Raw genomic sequence first — 17,054 nt, 5'->3', positions numbered from 1 at the left:
CGTGCTCCTCGTGTTTGAGTAATGATGGTCAAGAAGCCAAGAGTGGGGGTGCCTGGGTGGCTCAGGGGGTTAAAGCCTCTGCCTTTGGCTCAGGTCATGATCTCAGGGTCCTGAGATCGAGCCCCGCATCGGGCTCTCTGCTCAGCAGGGAGCCTGCTTCCCCCCTCCTCTCTCTCTGCCTGCCTCTCTGCCTACTTGTGATCTCTGTCTGTCAAATAAATAAATAAAATCTTTAAAAAAAAAAAAAAAAAAAGGGAAGAAGCTGAGAGTGAGGGCTCCGCGTCACATGACATCATTTTTGTAACAGGTAATATGCTGCCAGTTTCCTGGTTTTCACAGCAAAGGATCCTTTTGTCCACTCATACCTTATCCCAGCTCACAGGGCGTTTGCAGTTTGTTCTGAAAGGGGGACAGCACGATCCCTGAATTCCCCAGAATTTTGGGAGCAGAAGTCCCCGAAGCTGTTGCACAGTTCATACAAATATTTAATTGCCAAGCTTCCTGTGGTTAGATTTGCATCATCAGCAGAGCGAAAAAAGTGTACATTTAAACAGGAAGCAGGACATGCTCCGTTCCTATTATATCATTAATTGATCTGTTCTTTTTTAAAAAACAAAACCTTCCACTTTTTCAGTAGTCGTTTATTTCTCTTTACGTGACCACAAGGATAGAAATCTCAGGGCTCAGTGGATCCGTTTCTTTCTGCAGCCACAGAGTACAAGATGAATTTAGAGAGGCACGAAAACGGAGTTAAATTACGTCTGCTCCTAAAGAGGTTGGCTGCGAATGGATTCAGACTTCAAATTTCTTCCTTCCTGTTTTTTTTTTTTCCCTTTTTTCTTTTTCCATTTGAGACATTCTTGACCTAATCCAGTAAACTCTAATTAATCGTCTTGGTAAATTCTGTTTCAAGCCATTGTGAGTCGTGTCAGTGACACTCGATCTGTTCCACTAAGGTCAAATTAGCATCTTTTACTATTTTTCTGGCATTTAAATGAATGACTTCGCTATGGTTTTTCAAGTATTTATAGTAAATATGTCCATTTGATGGAAATATAAATATGCATTAAACGCAAGTGGCTGAGCACACCCTCCTGTCACTTTGTATGGTAATCAGTGTCTTTCACTTTCTGTGGTTTTTAATAGGGTCTGGCTGACAATGCTGCATTAAAACCAGTGGCACTCAGAAGTTAAACCCCTCAGCCCTTCTTTTGTCTTGCAGAAAGTACTTGTGTTTTTCTCTTAGTCTGCCAATTACGCTGTTGTTTGACATTTCCGCTGGTGTGCTCAAGAAATGAATGGCTAGCCTGCTCAAACTGGGACCTTGATTTGGGGACAACGGAGTTGGGATCTGCTGAGCCATCCCGGTCCTGGGGGCAGCAAGTGGGCTTCCTTCCCCTGCAGGTGGTTTGGACGTGAACAGGTCCTCTCACCGTAGCACGAGGGAGGCCACACAAAGCCAGACGTGGCCCGGCGATCCTTCAATTCCCCCAAGATTCTGTGAACAGAAATCCTTAAAGCTTTCTATATTTGAATTAATGAAAAATATTTCCAGTTTGTCAAGCCAGTTAGGGGTTCATCGTTAATACAGCAGCACTGTTTACATTTAAACGGGGGTGGGGTGGGGATGGGGGCTGTGTGGATGGGCTTGGTTGAGGACCGGGTGGGGGATCGCTCAGCCTGGAACAGCTTTCCTGGATGCATGGACGCGTGCCTCTCCCAGATGTATTTAGAGGGAAGGCAGAGCAGCAGGCCAGTCTTTTCCTTCTTCCCTTCTGCTCCAGCTGGGTAGGTGCTAGCTGGCAAGCTAGCCGAGATGTTCTCTGGCCCAGGAGGGGTGTTTTCAGAGTGAAGATGGGGTTCTTCCACCAGGCTGTCCCCTCCGAAACACCATTCGCCCTGCAGTTTGCCTGACCAGCAGAACCTGCCCCATCTGCCCCCGCTCCTCCAGCACCCCCTCCCCAGATGCTGCGGAAAGATTGGTCAGTCCCTCTCCTCATGGCCAGCCCTGCCTCTGCACCTGTACTCCCTTGCCTCCTCCCTTCCACCCATGCCACCTCCCCGCCTCCTCCTGTGCTCCAGGCTCCCCTGGCTGCTCTGGCCAATGGGAAATGGTTCTTCCCCAAACTCCTATTGTTCATAGACCCGTAAGACCAGTGCAGCATGTCCTTGTCCTCCTGCTGCTTTGTTGACTCACTTTTTCCAGATCTTAAGCTTTCTTGAAAGTGGGGACCTTTTATTTCTTCTTTTTCCTTAACACCTATCACTGAGCACCTAGTGGTTCTCTGGAAATGTCTACAGAAAGCAATAATGATTGATAGAAGGGAGCAGTAGATGGCAGGGAGGTCATGGGAGGAAACAGCTGGCCTGAGATGAAGCCATCTTTGGAGAAACTGGACTTAACGTTCTTGGGATTAACTGGTATAGCGGCTTGAGTAGATGCGGCCACAACACGCTTCTGTTTCCTACTCAGGGGCTCATGTCACACATGCCAGACCAAGTGCTCCAAAGAAACATTACCCTGTGTCCTGGGAATGGATGTCCATGTCTTGTTCTTCGTCACGGAGACCCTTTCATAGAGAGGGTGATGGACTGGGATGGCACCCCTCGGGTACATTTCAGCACCCACAGATGGGGACAGCTCGTGTCAGGATGATGCACAGATGCTCCTTCCGCCCAGAGACCCTGATGGCTCGGCTGAGCGTCACTTCTCCATAAACCCTTCTTTCGTTCTTAGAGCTGTGACAGCTTCTGCACCTGTTACTCTACTTCAAGCTAGATTTATATATTTAAGATCCCAATTATTTACTGTTTTCTTCATGCAATTAATTGCATTATAATGTCCTGGAGCTCAGGAGCCCTGGCTGAAGCGCTTCTGTATCCCACACCTCCGAAAGTACCAAGAGCATGTTGAACATCACCTTGGCCCTCAGTTAATACAGGTTGATTAATGGATTGGCGGGTGATGAGTTGGGATAAGTCAGAGCCAGACAGAGATGACCTGCCCAGGGCCTTGCTTGCTCTCAGTGTTTTGAAAGACAGGAACGTAACAGTGCTTTCAAAGACTCTTTTCCTGTGTGTCTGCCCCCTGCTCAAATGCTTGTCTTTGATTACTCTGCCTTTTAAGGCAGTGTTTGCTGAGTCTTTTCAGTTGGCCCCATAAGCTCATACCTGGTTTTTATGGTGGTTTGGGAGTGTTGGGCTTTGTAAATGTTTTCCTACTTGTTTTCAGTCTTTGAGACTTTCATTTTAAGACTGTCATTTTAAGGCTTGTCCACTGGAGGTCACTGTTGAGATACGTATTTTTTTTTCCCTGGGTCTTTTGGCTAAGAGATGAAAAACCAAATTTGTGTTATCAGATTAAATTTTTTGCAAGCTATTCTGCTCTGTCCAGTAGGATATGTTGCTGTTGCTATTTACGTTGTGCAGTGTGCCATGATGAAGGTATATCCCTCTATAAGGGTATATAGTGTTTTTCTCTTTTGCTCCTAGAATTATCATTCTGTCTCACATGCCAGTTATTAGTGTATTGCTACTTCTTTCTCAAGTTAGGAAGTTTATTTCTTTACACTGGAAGAATTTTATTGCCCTCTGTAGTATTTTGTATTGGGGATATGTAAGATTTTATTCCTGTGGAAGAAAGCTGAAAATAAGTATGCGTGTAACCAGATTTTAATTAAAAAAATAACCATGTAAAACTCAGGGAAATTGTGTGAGGTCTTATATGGATTCTTCCACTAAACGTCACTGTGGGGGGAAGGATACTCTGCCTTATGAAATGAATTACACTCTGAGTTGGTGGGCAAAACAGTTTCTGAGCATAATTTTTTAATGTGAAGCGTTTCTTAATTTTAAAAACGATTTTAGTTTTACAGCCAAACCCACATACAGAGATTGTTAGCACCTTGAAGATGATAGTCGTGTTTTTCATTTTGTGACCCATGCATTTTAGGATTAAGCATTCATCATTTTGTGCAAAAAATATGAAGGATATCATATCGCTCTGTGTGAACGTTGCACAGCCTGCTCTGTGTAAACCTTTCATAAGTGTGGGTGTCTGGGTGTCATTGTTCCGTTTTATACTTTGAACTTTGAACTGTTCTATAAAACCTTTTCTTGAGGTTTTAGGAGTTTTGCCTGCAGTTTGAGGCCTTAATGCGACTGTATCTTGTCATTTAATGCATCGGAAATGGCTAGTCAGGCAGTAAACCCAAGGTTTATGGGAAAACGTGTTTTATTTTTTTTAACAGACTATTTCTCATTAGTTATAGCTCATGTATGAATTCGAAATTACAGGGAACAAGAAATGCTAGGATTTTCTTTATTGGTGATTTCAATAATTTATCAAAGATAATGTTCTAAATATATAGAAGTTAATACAAGGTTTTAAAGTTTTATGTAGATGTATATATCTCCATAGGATATTTACCATAAATGTTATTATAAATGAGTTAAGGAGCGTGTTGCACATGGAATATGATATCCCTCAAATATGCAGATCCAATTATAATGAAGAAAATTAAGCAGTTTTTTAAAAAGCATGATAAATTAAACCCCTTTCTACAGAGCTCACAGATTGCTGAGATGTGTGAGAAAAAGAAACTGTTCCAACTCATGAGAATGACCTTCACCAGTGTTCAGCACCTTTCTGTTCTGAAGTCTCCAGTTCTTCTTTCATAGATTATTTGTCATGCCTTATGCAGAAGTTCCTGTGCATGGCTTGTATGAAATTAAACTGAGGGGAAATATGCAAAATAAATCGTCTCTGTGTCATGAATTTATCTTGTGACAATGTCAAAACAACTTGCTGTTTGCATTTTAAAAGAGTGTAAATGTATTTATAATACAGAGGCTTTGATCAATAGCTTATTTTTTTAATTAGTGCACATTTATCAGTTTGTTACTATGCCACCATTTGAAAGATTGGATTTGAAAAACTATATACATAGTATTTTTGAGTCTGGCAGCTATTAATTCAACAGCATCTATCAGATGATACCAGTGGTTAGGTTACCATAAAAAAAAATGTACCCGCAGTTGGGAGTTCGTTGTTTTGGTTTTAGTAAGTAAACTTGCTATGTCATCTTGTGGAAGAATCTGTTGACCCCATAGTCTGGAACCGAGTCCACGGTCAATGGGTGAAGTTGGAGAAGCTGTCTCTCTCTCTCTCTCTCTTTCTTTCTTTCTTTTTTTTTTTTTTTTTAAGATCATTTATTTATTTATTTATTTATTTGACAGACAGAGATCACAAGTAGGCAGAGAGGCAGGCAGAGAGAGGAAGGGAAGCAGGCTCCCTGCTGAGCAGAGAGGCAGATGTGGGCTTGATCCCAGGACCCTGGGATCGTGACCTGAGCCGAAGGCAGAGGCTTTAACCCACTGAGCCACCCAGGAGCCCCAGAAGCTGTCTCTTGATGGTATTGTGTCCTTAGCTGAGACTCTAGCCCACGGGTCCAGCGCTACCAACCAAAATGTACCTATTCTAGAATCTCTGTTCTTGGAGTCTGTGCTAAGTGGAAGCTAAACTGTAGTGTATTAATTCTTCCACAGTATTATTTATTTATTCATTATTATTATCATCACTGTTTTTATTTAGAGACTGGGAGAGAGGTGGGGGAGGGAGGGATAGGGGAAGAGGGAGAGAAAGAATCTTAAGCAGATGCCTTTCCCAGTATGGAGTCAGATGCAGGGCTTCATCCCACGACTCTGAGATCATGACGTGAGCTGAAAATCAAGAGTCCGACGCTTAACCTACTGAGCCACACAGGCGCTGCCACAGTATATTTTTAAATGGAATGACTTTAGTTATGAGAATTTCAGAATGGTGGCAGGCTGTAGAGAAAATGATCTGCAGCCAGTTTGAACCTGTCCCTTTCCAAGTCATAATTAGCCTCTAAGGAAGGCTGATCTTGAAAAGTGTTTCTTTTACTATTTACTATACAAGTCTCAGAATTGATTTAGTAGCAGAAATGTATATGTAAATCATTTGTTGACTCTTACTCCTACATAATGTGGGGGGTGTGTGTGTGTGTGTGTGTGTACATACGTATCTACGTGGGTATACTGTGGAAGAGGGTGGGAGAGGGTATTCTAAGAGGTGCAGTTCCTTGGGACATACATTCTTTTAGAGAAGTTCTTAACATTTCCTAACTCACCAACCTTTCTTAATGGGGTGAAACTATGTCATCCCATGAAGTCAATGGGGTGACATATGAAACTATGTCATTTATCCCTAGAAAAATGCACATAGGTTTTGTGGATCCTATAGAGAACTATCCTTGAGTTCTTTAGGGGTGCATATAACTCAGAAACCCCGGAGTAGGGGAAAGATAGCAGTATATTTGCGGTTTGAATAAACTGGTGCTATTTCTTAGAGATGTCAGCTGGAGATTTGTATGAAACTTCAAAAAGGTGACTGTCGATGCAATGTGAAATTCACTCATTTTTAAAAAAGGTTCAGGGATGCCTGGGTGGCTCAGTTGATTAAGCAGCTGCCTTTGGCTCGGGTCATGATCCCAGCGTCCTGGGATCGGGTCCCACGTCGGGCTCCTTGCTCGGCAGGGAGCCTGCTTCTCCCTCTGTCTCTGCCTGCCATTCTGTCTGTGCTTGCTCTCGCTCCCTCTCTCTCTCTGACAAATAAAAAAAATAAAATAAAAATAAAAAAGGTTCAAAATCTCCACCTACTTTAGCTGCTGAAATTAACATTTTATTAAATAAGAATGTGGATCTTGAATGGAATGCATTTGTATTGCTAGCCTTAAATATAAAACTGCTCATGATTTTACCAGAAAAAAATGGGTTTATTTGGGAATAGCAGAGAATTGCAGTATGGGACAAAGCAAGCTGTGGCCAAACCACAGGCAAGTCCAGAGAACAAAGGAGAGGGAGAGCTCCTCTATGGAGGAGGCGGGGAAGCATGCTGTTATAAACAAAAAGCCCAAGCTTTGCGCAGTGGCAGTATCGTAGCCAATGAGGTTTATCCGAGGCGCGATTATTGCTAATTAAACAAAAAGCCCTTTGGATTAAACTGGGAGCTGGAAGTATGGTGGCTTTTCATTGGCTAAGTTGTGACTGTCTCTGATTGGCTGTGCTGTTGCCAGGGCGAGGAGGTAAGCCTTTCTTCCTCCTGCAGGGATAGTAAAGTACCACTGTGCAAGGTTCATCTCTTCCTGTTGGGTCAGCAATTGACCACCAGGGGTCGAGCATAAGAGCTCCCCCTGCTGGCCTCCCAAATCCGTTTGCGTCAGGTCTCCCTTTATTAATTTTAACAGTATATACATATCTCAATTTCCATAACATCTAGGAGGAGTCTTTTTCCCATTTCAGTTTTTCTTCTGTTTGCCAGTCAGCTCAATAGGATAAAACACTCTGCGATTGACCTACCATTAGCTAACAAACTCATCCCCTTCCTTTTCAGATGTTTTCAGTCAGAACCCTCTTGTCTAATTTTTTGCTCTTCCTTTAACCTTTTCCTCCTGTACATATATACCCTTCTCTGATCACCTGATTTTTTTTTAAAGGTTTTTATTTATTCACTTGACAGATACAGAGAGAGCACAAGTAGACAGAGCAGCAGGCAGAGGCAGAGAGAGAAGCGGACTGCCCGCAGAGCGGGGAGCCCAATGTGGGGCTCAACCCTGGGATCATGACCTGAGCCAAAGGCAGGTGCTTAACTGACTGAGCCAGCCAGGCGCCCCAGCCCCTGATTCTTACCTGCAGTCCCTGCCCCTCTTCAGATCTTGCTCATCCTTCAAAAAGTTGAGATGGATTCTCCTCTTTCCCCTACAAAGCCTGTCTGTCCCACCACCTGCACTATGTGGAAAATAAAGTATTAAGGTTGTGCAGAGTTTATTAGCCTCTGAAGGGCCAACTTCACATATGTGATGACTTGAGCGTGGAAGGAAGGGCATTTATTGACGCCGTCCTCTATATCCAGTAGAAGCTACAGGCCTGAAGTGGTCAAGTAACTAGAGCTGGAAGCTGGGGGCTTTACAGGGCATCCTAAGTGTCTGTGCTCACCATCGCCCGTCTGTCTTGCCAAGGAGGTATGTGTATAGTTTACATATCCCACCCACATAAATCTAGGAGCTTAGTGGGGGAAGCAAGGCCGTGGCTCTTTATGTGCTCAAAAAAAAAAAAAAAAAAAAAAAAGGCAGGGAGAATTCCAAAGGTTAAAAGGCAGATTATCAGAGGGGTGTTTACAAAGCCCTGTGTGGATCCTGTGGATTTTTCTGGCCCTGGGCATTTACCCCTGCTCCCTTTCTTCCTCATATAATTACTCCTGTCCTCAGCATTAAAATACATGAGGAAAGAAGAGAACCCATTGTGGTCGCGTACTGCGGTCATTCTTAATTGTGGAAGAAGATGTGAGCTCTGGGCAAAGCATGTTGTGTGTGTGTGTGTGTGTGTGTGTGAATTTTCCTTGTCTGCTGTCTCCCTCTTCATGTTCATAATTGAAGATTGAGTATGTGTGTGTTTAATACATTATAATGATATTTAAGAGCCTGGATAGGACTTTCTAGAACTCTGAGTCTGCATTCTGCTATGAGTGAAGTGGTTTTTGTTTTTCATGTTCTCCTCTTCCTTCTTGCTGTGTCTCGAAACTTCTTAGGCATTTTTCCCAGAGAAGCCTCTGCCCTTTGCTTGCCCTTCACTCAATGTCACTTCTTCCCAGACGGTTAAATGCCACTGCCTTTCCTCTTACTGCTGCTTCTCTGACCCAGCTCCCTGGGTCAGGCTGGTTACTGACATACTGCTGGGCTGCCCACGTCGAGCGTTGGTGCTGGAGTATGGTTTCACAGGTACTTTCCTGCAAAAATTCAGGGTTCAAGATTGCATGGCTCATTCTTTGGTTGTCTCTGGGCTGTTAATAAAAGATGCAGAAATCAGGTAAATTCCGCATCCTCAGAGGGGTAGAAATCCATGCTTGTCAGCTTTTTAGGAGATTTGTTTGGCCTCGCGTACCCATTTTTTATAGCCCAGGGACATATATTTTTGCATGTTTGACTTTATACTGTAAAAGCTGCCTTAATGCTTGCTTGTAACTTTTTTCCCTGATTTTTTTGTGGAATTGATTATTCTCATTGTTGCTGAAAGAGTAGGATCTTTACTTTTTTTTTTTTTTTTTCCCTTTGCTACTTTTTCAGTGAATTGAGTCAGGATATTTTTGGTTAGTAAAGTTACTTTAGCTGCAGACTCTTAAGGAGGCCCATGATGAGATACATGAGATACAAGAAGTATGTACCTCGAGGTGTGGGTGCTTAGTAAATACTGCTGTTTAACTGAATGTAGCATTACTGTTGTCATTTATAAAGCTAATAATGAGTTGGGGAATGTTGGCCTTTGTTGGTAGATGTTTAGATATTTTGGTATTTAATTTTTACCGTGAGGAACATATAGATCCTTTTAAATGAGAATCAGCTTTACTGTTTCATAAACTTTATGTTTTTAAATAACCGTAACTACTGTAATTCACTCTTTTAATGGCTGCTTTGGGGAAAATCCCATAAAATCTGTAAAGCCTAGTTATCATTAGTATACTTGTGAACTTCACATTCTTGGGCTAAGATATAATTAGTTCATTACCCACCTTGCGTTTTGGGGCCAGAAAACAAAAGTCATTAATCACTATAAATACAAATGACCTTTTTTGCATATAAAATTCTGAAGCGCATAATTATTTGTATGCGAGACTAAAGAGATTCTTCTTTACAGGTAATCATTAAACTGGCATTCAAGACTATGATTACTAATTTGCTGAAAGAATTGACTTCTGTATAAGGAGTCTAGACATCACCTCTGTGGTAGGAATGGACTAATATCTCCAGCTTGTCTAATTGAGTGTTAAAGGGGCTGTCCTTCTACTTTGACCCAGGAATGCCCCAAATTCATATTTCGCTTCTGTTCTTTTGGCTTCTTCCCACCTTGCCTCATTCAGGGCACAGGGGGACAGTTGTTATCCAGTATCGTATTCATCCAGTACTGGGGCAAAGAAATGTTTGCTTTCACCACTATTTGATGTATTCTCGTGGTTTTCATACTTTTTCTAGTAGCTCTATTGTAGCACTGTATCTTCGGGATCTAATAACTGGCCTCTTTGAACGATCTACCATCCCTTATCCTTTCCTGTTTAAGAAATTTTAGAAAGCAGCAGAAGCATGCAGAAATCTGACCGAGCGTTTTCATTTGGTACAGCAATCAAGTCTCCTGTTCTTAATACAAGAACGCCAGGTTTGGGGAGACAGTGCTATCTGATGTTTTTGCTTTACCTTATCCCATGTGGCGGTGTCTTCCTGTGTCTTGTGCACAGGGTCAGTAGCACTGAGGTGTGTCTGCCAATGGGCACGAGATTAGAGCTTTTCACCTATTGCGGGGCGGGGAGTGTGCCCACCGCTGGGCCACGTGCTGTTCTTCACCCTCGTGGGCAGTGGTTCCCGTTAGGTACCCTCTCTGAGTCTTCTTCTTTGGACACTTGGGGCTGTTTTCAGTCCCTCTCTGGTTTCCCATGATGGAGGCAGTGGCTGAACCATGTAGTCAGTTTTCCAAAGAGGCCTGCAGGCAGCATCCTCTTGGTGTTCCTGTCCTGGCCTGGCACCTCTCCTTCGCAGTAATCTTCAGATTAAAAGAAAAAAAAGAAAAGAAAAGAAAAAAAAACAAAACCAAAAACAAAAACCAGCCTGGGAGCTTCTGCAAAGACAGGCACAGCGTAGTTCTGACTACGCAGAAGTTTGGTGGAGGTGGTGGGTAGGGTTCCCAACTCCGGATTTCGTGCCTGTGCTTATGAGGAAGACCTACATGTGTTCCGAGCAGCTTCTGGCTTCCCGGCAGCCGTGGGTGGAACGTGGAGCCTGGTCTCTTACTGGCCTTTTGTAGCTGTAGAGGACCCGGCTGTCGGTGCTAACCATATGGCTCCAAAGACCAACGCGTGACCCGCCGGCCTTCCCGTAGGCTGCACGCTGCCGAGCGCCAGGCCTTATGTTCTGCAGGGAGCCTGCTGCTCCCAGAGCCCGTCACTCTTCGCGATTCTGTTTCTTGGCCTCCAGGGCCAGGAGATGCTTGTGCTTGAGAAGTCCCCGGATCGGCAGCATCCCAGCTGGTCTCTCTGTGCGGTCAGGGCCCCCCAGCATTCTCCGTTCACTTCTCGGTGCTGTGACAGCTACAGGGTTAGTTAGCAAGGGGCATCTCTTCGTGGAACCAGCTTGGTCTGATGAAGTTGTTGCTAAGTGACTCAATTCTGATGAACTAGGGAATTCAGGATTTTTTTTTTTCTCCTTGAACCTTGCTCGTCGTTCTATTCTGCAGTGATTTCACGGTAAAGATCTGGGTGGAGAGCGGCGCCTGGGAGGCTCAGTTGGTTAAGCAGCTGCTTTCGGCTCTCAGGTCATGATCCCGGGTTCCTGGGATCCAGCCCCACATCGGGCTCCCTGCTTGGCAGGAAGCCTGTTTTCCCCCCTCCCACTCCCCCTGCTTGTGTTCCCTCTCTTACTGTGTGTTTCTCTCTGTCAAATAAATAAATAAAATCTTTAAAAAAATAAAAAAAAGGAAAGATCTGGGTGGGTATAACGGAACCAAGTGATGAACCATTGTCCATCCAATGCACAGCCTACCAGTAAAAGCTGACACTGGGCTTTTGCAGTGCAGGTAGATAAGCTCTTTGTTGTTCTGGTGAGGTCCTGTGAGCAGATATGCTTAGTTACTCCTGGTGCCGCTTCATCTGGTCCCATGGAGGGCTGTTCCATCTCGAAAGTGAAATCTGAAAATTTTCTCTTTCTTCACGTTAGAGATTTCATTAGTATTTACGGTTTATGTGTCGAGGGAGCTTATGTACTGATGAGCTGCCTGGAGGAGCTCAAACTGACCACATTAGTTGGAACCATAACCAAGAATTCCCACCTCTTGGGCCTGGGTCTGTGTGTCTCTGGCCAGTCCACCTGTGCCCAGGGACAGTGTGACCTGTAGTGTTCGTTTGTTCATCTGAACTGAAAAGATGGATGCCAGCTGCGTGGGGATGCAGAAGGTGACTGGAAATGGCTGGATTACAGCCTCCAGGCTGGGTGGATCCGCCATTTAGAGTTCCTTTTTTTTTTTTTTTTTTTTTTTGCCACTTTTCATGAACCCCAAGTCTCAACTTACTGAGGTGATAGGGAAGTCTTAATTTGGATAGTCTTACTCAGCATTATTGTGTGGGGATATGGGACATATATACTGGATTAATGATTTTGATGTCACCAATAAATTAAGTTTTCTGCACCACAGTGGTCTCTGGACCAGCAGTGTCCACGTCCCCTGAGAGCTTGGAAATGCAGAAGCTCAGGCCCCATCCCAAACCTACTGAATCAGAAACTCTGAGGCATGTGCCCCCTCCCCTGCCAGCTGTGTTTTAAAAAGCCTTCCAGTAGTTCGGATGTACTCGAAAGTTTGTGCTGTTAGTGATAGAGCACCACTATCTAGAACTTTCTGCAGTGGAGAGAATGATCTCTATCTGTGCCGTCCAGTGTGGTAGCCACTAACCACTTGAAATGCGGCTTATGTGACCAAGAAACTGAATTACAAATTCTACTTAATTTCAGCTAATTTAGATTTAAATTTACTTCCTTTTTCTTTCCTGTCTTAACTGTTTCATCTAGTTCCTTCACCCCCTCATCCTCTCCCTCTGGTAATCATAAATCTGATCTCTTTTCCTGTGAGAGTGTGTGTGTGTGTGTGTGTTTTAAGCTTCCACATAAATAAGATTATACAGGTTTTGTCTTTTTTTGTCTGACTTCAATTAGCTTATTACCTTCAAGCCCCATCTGTGTTGTTGCAAATAGGGTTTCCTTTTTATGGCTGAGTAGTAGTCCACTGTGGGTACAAAGACCCCATTCTTTTCCATCTTTTGGGGGACACTTAACACTGCTTCTGCGTCTCGCCTGTTGTGACTAATGCTGCAGTGAACATGGCTACTGGTACTTCTTGGAGCAGTGATTTCGTTTCCTTTTCATCTGTACCCAGAGGTGGCATAGCTGGGACATACGGTAGTTCTAGTTTTAATTTTTTGAGGAGTCCCCATGCGGTATTCCATGGTGACTGCACGTCGGACTGCGCAGCCCCAGAGCATACCCTGCTACTTACTGTTGTGTGCATAAACTAAGAGGTTTTTAAAAATAAGTCCTTGGTTGTGGAGTTGCAAATTTTATATCCTAGAACCAGATGCTTCTAAAGGGAGGGTTCCGTTGCTGAAACAATCAGTTATTGAGGTTTTCCTTCTGGGGGAGGCAGGCGATGTTGCTGGGTATGGGGTCTGCTGTCTCTCAGGGTCGGAGGCTCCGGTCTCTCCGGCGTGTCCTGTGTGTGTGTGCTGAGGCTTCCCGCCAGACAGAGCTGCTTTCCAGCAGGTGTCAGTATAGGAGGTTAGCCGAGTCCCCTTCTGGCCCAGACTCGTGAGCCCGCCCAGGGACTTGGGCTTCTTGTTGTGGGACTGCCCCCAGACCGCAAGGACTGACCGCTGAGTCTGGGTGGCACATGCTTCTCCCACGAAACTGGAATAACGTTCGAGCTCTGGACTCAGGAGCCTTGAAGGGAAGGAGGGTCTGAATCATTGTAACTGCCGGAAGATAACGTGAGACTGGTCTGTGGCCATAGCTCCTGGGGTGGCAGGACCCCATCTCTGTCCCCTCTGCTCTGGACCCAGAGGGCTTCCAGCGGTCATGTGATCCTGCGATGGGCACAGAAGGAGGCATTTAGGAGCCAGGGGACACCTGAGAGTGACTGGGGACCTTTTTCTCAGCTGCAGCAACTGGAGTCTCAAAATTAAAGCGGTCGTTTTTGACAGAAAATGATCCTAAATTCTCTGTCATAAGCCAAGTTCTACATGACTGAGCTTCCTAATTGAGGGCCCCTTTTGTTGCATTATTTAAATCTGTATCATTGATTTTCGTCATCCAGCTCTTTTTGAGAATCAGAGGCTGCTAAAGCCAGTGGGAGAGGACTTTGAAAGGGTCCGGACTGCTGGGGTCACACGTGACGCCACCGCCGTTTCCCTTGTGAGCTCAGCCCCTGGTGGTGTGCAGACCGTGTGGGTGTGTGCGGCTGGGGTCACGGTGACAGACTGGACAGATTGATGAAAAGGAATGTTGCCAAGGCGTAACAAGGAATATCTTGAGGCTGACTGTTCACTTATGTTTTAAAATACTTCATACAAATGCGTCACGTGGAGATCTTTGAAAAATTTTCACCAGAATATTCTGACTGGGGACATGCTACTCCCGATTTTTTCCGTAACAGCTGAATTTGTTCAAGTCACGTGTGTACATAATTCCGTTCTTGGACACCTCATCTTGCTAACTGGTTATTTATTTATTTGTTTGTTTTGGTGGACAGTTTTATTATTAGTTTGTTTTTCAGACACTAGACCTGTTTCCATTTATCGACTCTGATACTCCTTCTTTGGTTACTTACTTTGAATAGCTTGCCTTTCTTACCTTATCCCAGAAGTCTTGAAATGCTAGGTGTTAAAAGTGGGATCGTGTAGACGTCACAAGCATTTTCTCAGTACTGGTTGAGAGAGTGAATGCTGTCCCATCTAAGGTCTGAATGTTAATTTCTTCTGATATTTACTGTGGTCAGGTAGGGGGAGTTCCGTAGTGGAGAGAGAGTAGGAGCTGTGTAATATTTGCCCCCTGTAGCTTGAATGGAGTCTTAAACACAAAATTCACATGCATACAAAAGGCCGGGAGGGGTTGAGTAAATTGAATGTAGGGTTATTGTTTGTGTCCACAAAACAAATCCCTAAATCACATTTAGCATAATTTGTGGTCTTAAATTGGACTGATTTAGCAAAGAGAGTGAAATAATCTCTCATCCTGTCAAAAAGGCGATACCTTCAGACCAGCATTTAATTGCATTGGCAAAGTAACTTTGGGAAGGCAGGCAGTAATTCTCGCTGCATTATTCTTGGTTTGTGGCTAGATTGAGATCATCATTTCTCCTGGTTACACTAACTTTCCTTATTGCTCTTCAGAGGAATCTGATGAATGCCGTGAGAGAAGCTTAGTGGGAGCTGGAGGGTGAAGTGGGGGAGAGGGTGAGGCCCCCCGAGTGGGCCGGTGGTCATCGTCAAGCTGTGTCTCACACACTTCGCCTTCTAGGGAGAGAACAGATAACATCCAGAGACACCGCAGGCACGAGGAATCGGTGTTCATTTACTCATAGTGAATACTGTTCATTCGCCGGAGAGCGTGTTACTGACTACCCACCTAGCAGTGTGCTTTTAAGGCCAAATTGTACAGATAGGGCTCATATGCATTCCGGATGGTGTCTAAGAGTACGGGTTCTGGAGGTGATTTCCAGCTGCCTCAATTTTCCCATTAAAACCTGTCCTTTTATCTCCAGCCCCCAACCAGCCACTTCAGTAACTAATCCACGCCTTGCTCATTTTCCATCTGGACCACTGCCACCTCCCAAGTGTCTGGATCCAGACTGATTCATATTCTTCACAGTCCCTTCCCCCGGCGAAAGCATTTCTCTTGCCTTTTTACCAAGCCTCCTTTCCTCTAAAAGAAGTCAGGTCACCGATGCCTTAGACATTTTATGAGCTAAAATTGAGGACTCGGAACTGTAATGAACAGTGCGCCTGTCCTCTTTACTTTTGTTCCGCTGGGACTTCCCCACTGGAGTTCCGGCAGTGGCTACCTCCTGAAATAGTTTCGATGTCTGTTTGGAATCTGATGCATCCCTGTGTAGTGGCTCGAAGCAAAGGGGCTCCCAGTCTTCCGGAGCCCCCTTTCTTGCCCCCGAGGGTGCCGTTGGCATGGGAAGTAAATTACTTAAGACGTGACACTTTCTTGTGCTGGACCCAAGGCCCATGTCAGCGGTGTGGCTAGCCTGGGTCGTCTCAACGGGAGACGTTACATGAATCATGGACAAACTGATGACCCATGACACATGTTTGTAGAAGACCGACTCAGAGACTGAGATACATAAAGTATCATCTGTTGGGAGTCTTTCCGCTATCAATGGAGAGTTTGTACTTTTGAGGTAAAGATGCCTTTGGCTTTTACTTCGGTATTTGCAAGTATATACTCCAGGGAAAGAAGACTCTTAGGCCCTCACTGGTTTATTTTAACCTTTGATCTGTATGCTGGTATTCATATCATGCTTCTGAGTTGGTTTTTCATATTTCTGTGTAATAACAGTGCATTGATCTGTTGCTAATCTGATGTAAACTCTGTGTGTGTATGTGTATGTATTGATCAAGGTGTGTGTGTGTGTGTGTGTGTGTGTATGTGTATTGATCAAGGTGTAAAGGCCAGAAGCCAAAATCATAAACGAGACAGGTTGAATATTTCATCCTTTAATGTTGAACTTACATTGTGATTTAGTGCAGTGTTAAGAGAACAGCTCTTCAGATATCCGACTATTGAAACAGCTTGACGAATGTATCATCACCCAGGAAGGATCTGGAATTTGCAGTCTTTCTTTTGGTGGAGGTGCAAAAAAAAAGAAAAAAAAACCCAACAAAAAACCAACCAACCTAACAAAAAAAACCAAAGGAAGCAGTCATGCTTATGAGACATTGTATGACAATAATACAAGCATTTGTGCTTGGGAACACTCCCTTACGGGCTGTTTATGGCACTCTCAAATTCTCTTTTGCCCTTTGAGGGAACATTTCCATTTCTACTCTACTGAGTTACTAACCTAAGAAAAACCCACAAAAAAATAAGACTTGTATATGTGAATCAGATGGTCATATTCAAGTTCCATCTCTCTTTCCTGAGAAAGAAAAACAAAATGTGTTGCTGGCACTCCTTGCGAGGCACGGGGCCCTGTATTCACACTCAGCAACTTTGTTTCCGTAGTGGTGCCACCAAACATAGCAGAGCTGAAGAATTTGGAAGTGCTCAACTTTTTTAATAACCAGATTGAGGAGCTGCCCACACAGATCAGCAGCCTTCAGAAGCTGAAACACCTGAACTTGGGGTGAGTATGGGTGGATGGGGAAGGAAGGGAAGGAAAGGGGGGTACAGGCTGGGGGGGCAGGTGGGAGCGGGTATGCTGTCACGAAGTGGGAACTGACC

The 17,054-nt window shown here is 44.3% G+C and overlaps 1 protein-coding gene and 1 pseudogene across 1 annotated transcript in view; both read left to right on the top strand.

The window, feature by feature from the left end:
* The window catches only part of RSU1 (Ras suppressor protein 1), a 187,555-nt gene that overhangs the window by 33,679 nt on the left and 136,822 nt on the right, over positions 1-17,054 (top strand). The window contains exon 4 of the mRNA XM_044229442.1: positions 16,836-16,956. Coding sequence (XP_044085377.1) covers positions 16,836-16,956 — 121 coding nt within the window. The remainder of the gene's footprint in view (positions 1-16,835; positions 16,957-17,054) is intronic.
* Positions 6,938-7,107, top strand: LOC122892746 (annotated as a pseudogene).

This window comes from Neovison vison, chromosome 12 (assembly GCF_020171115.1).
Source record: "Neovison vison isolate M4711 chromosome 12, ASM_NN_V1, whole genome shotgun sequence".
NCBI classification, from domain to species: domain Eukaryota; kingdom Metazoa; phylum Chordata; class Mammalia; order Carnivora; family Mustelidae; genus Neogale; species Neogale vison.
The sequence above is the reverse complement of the archived record's forward strand: the minus strand, read 5'-3'. Positions and strand labels throughout refer to the sequence as shown.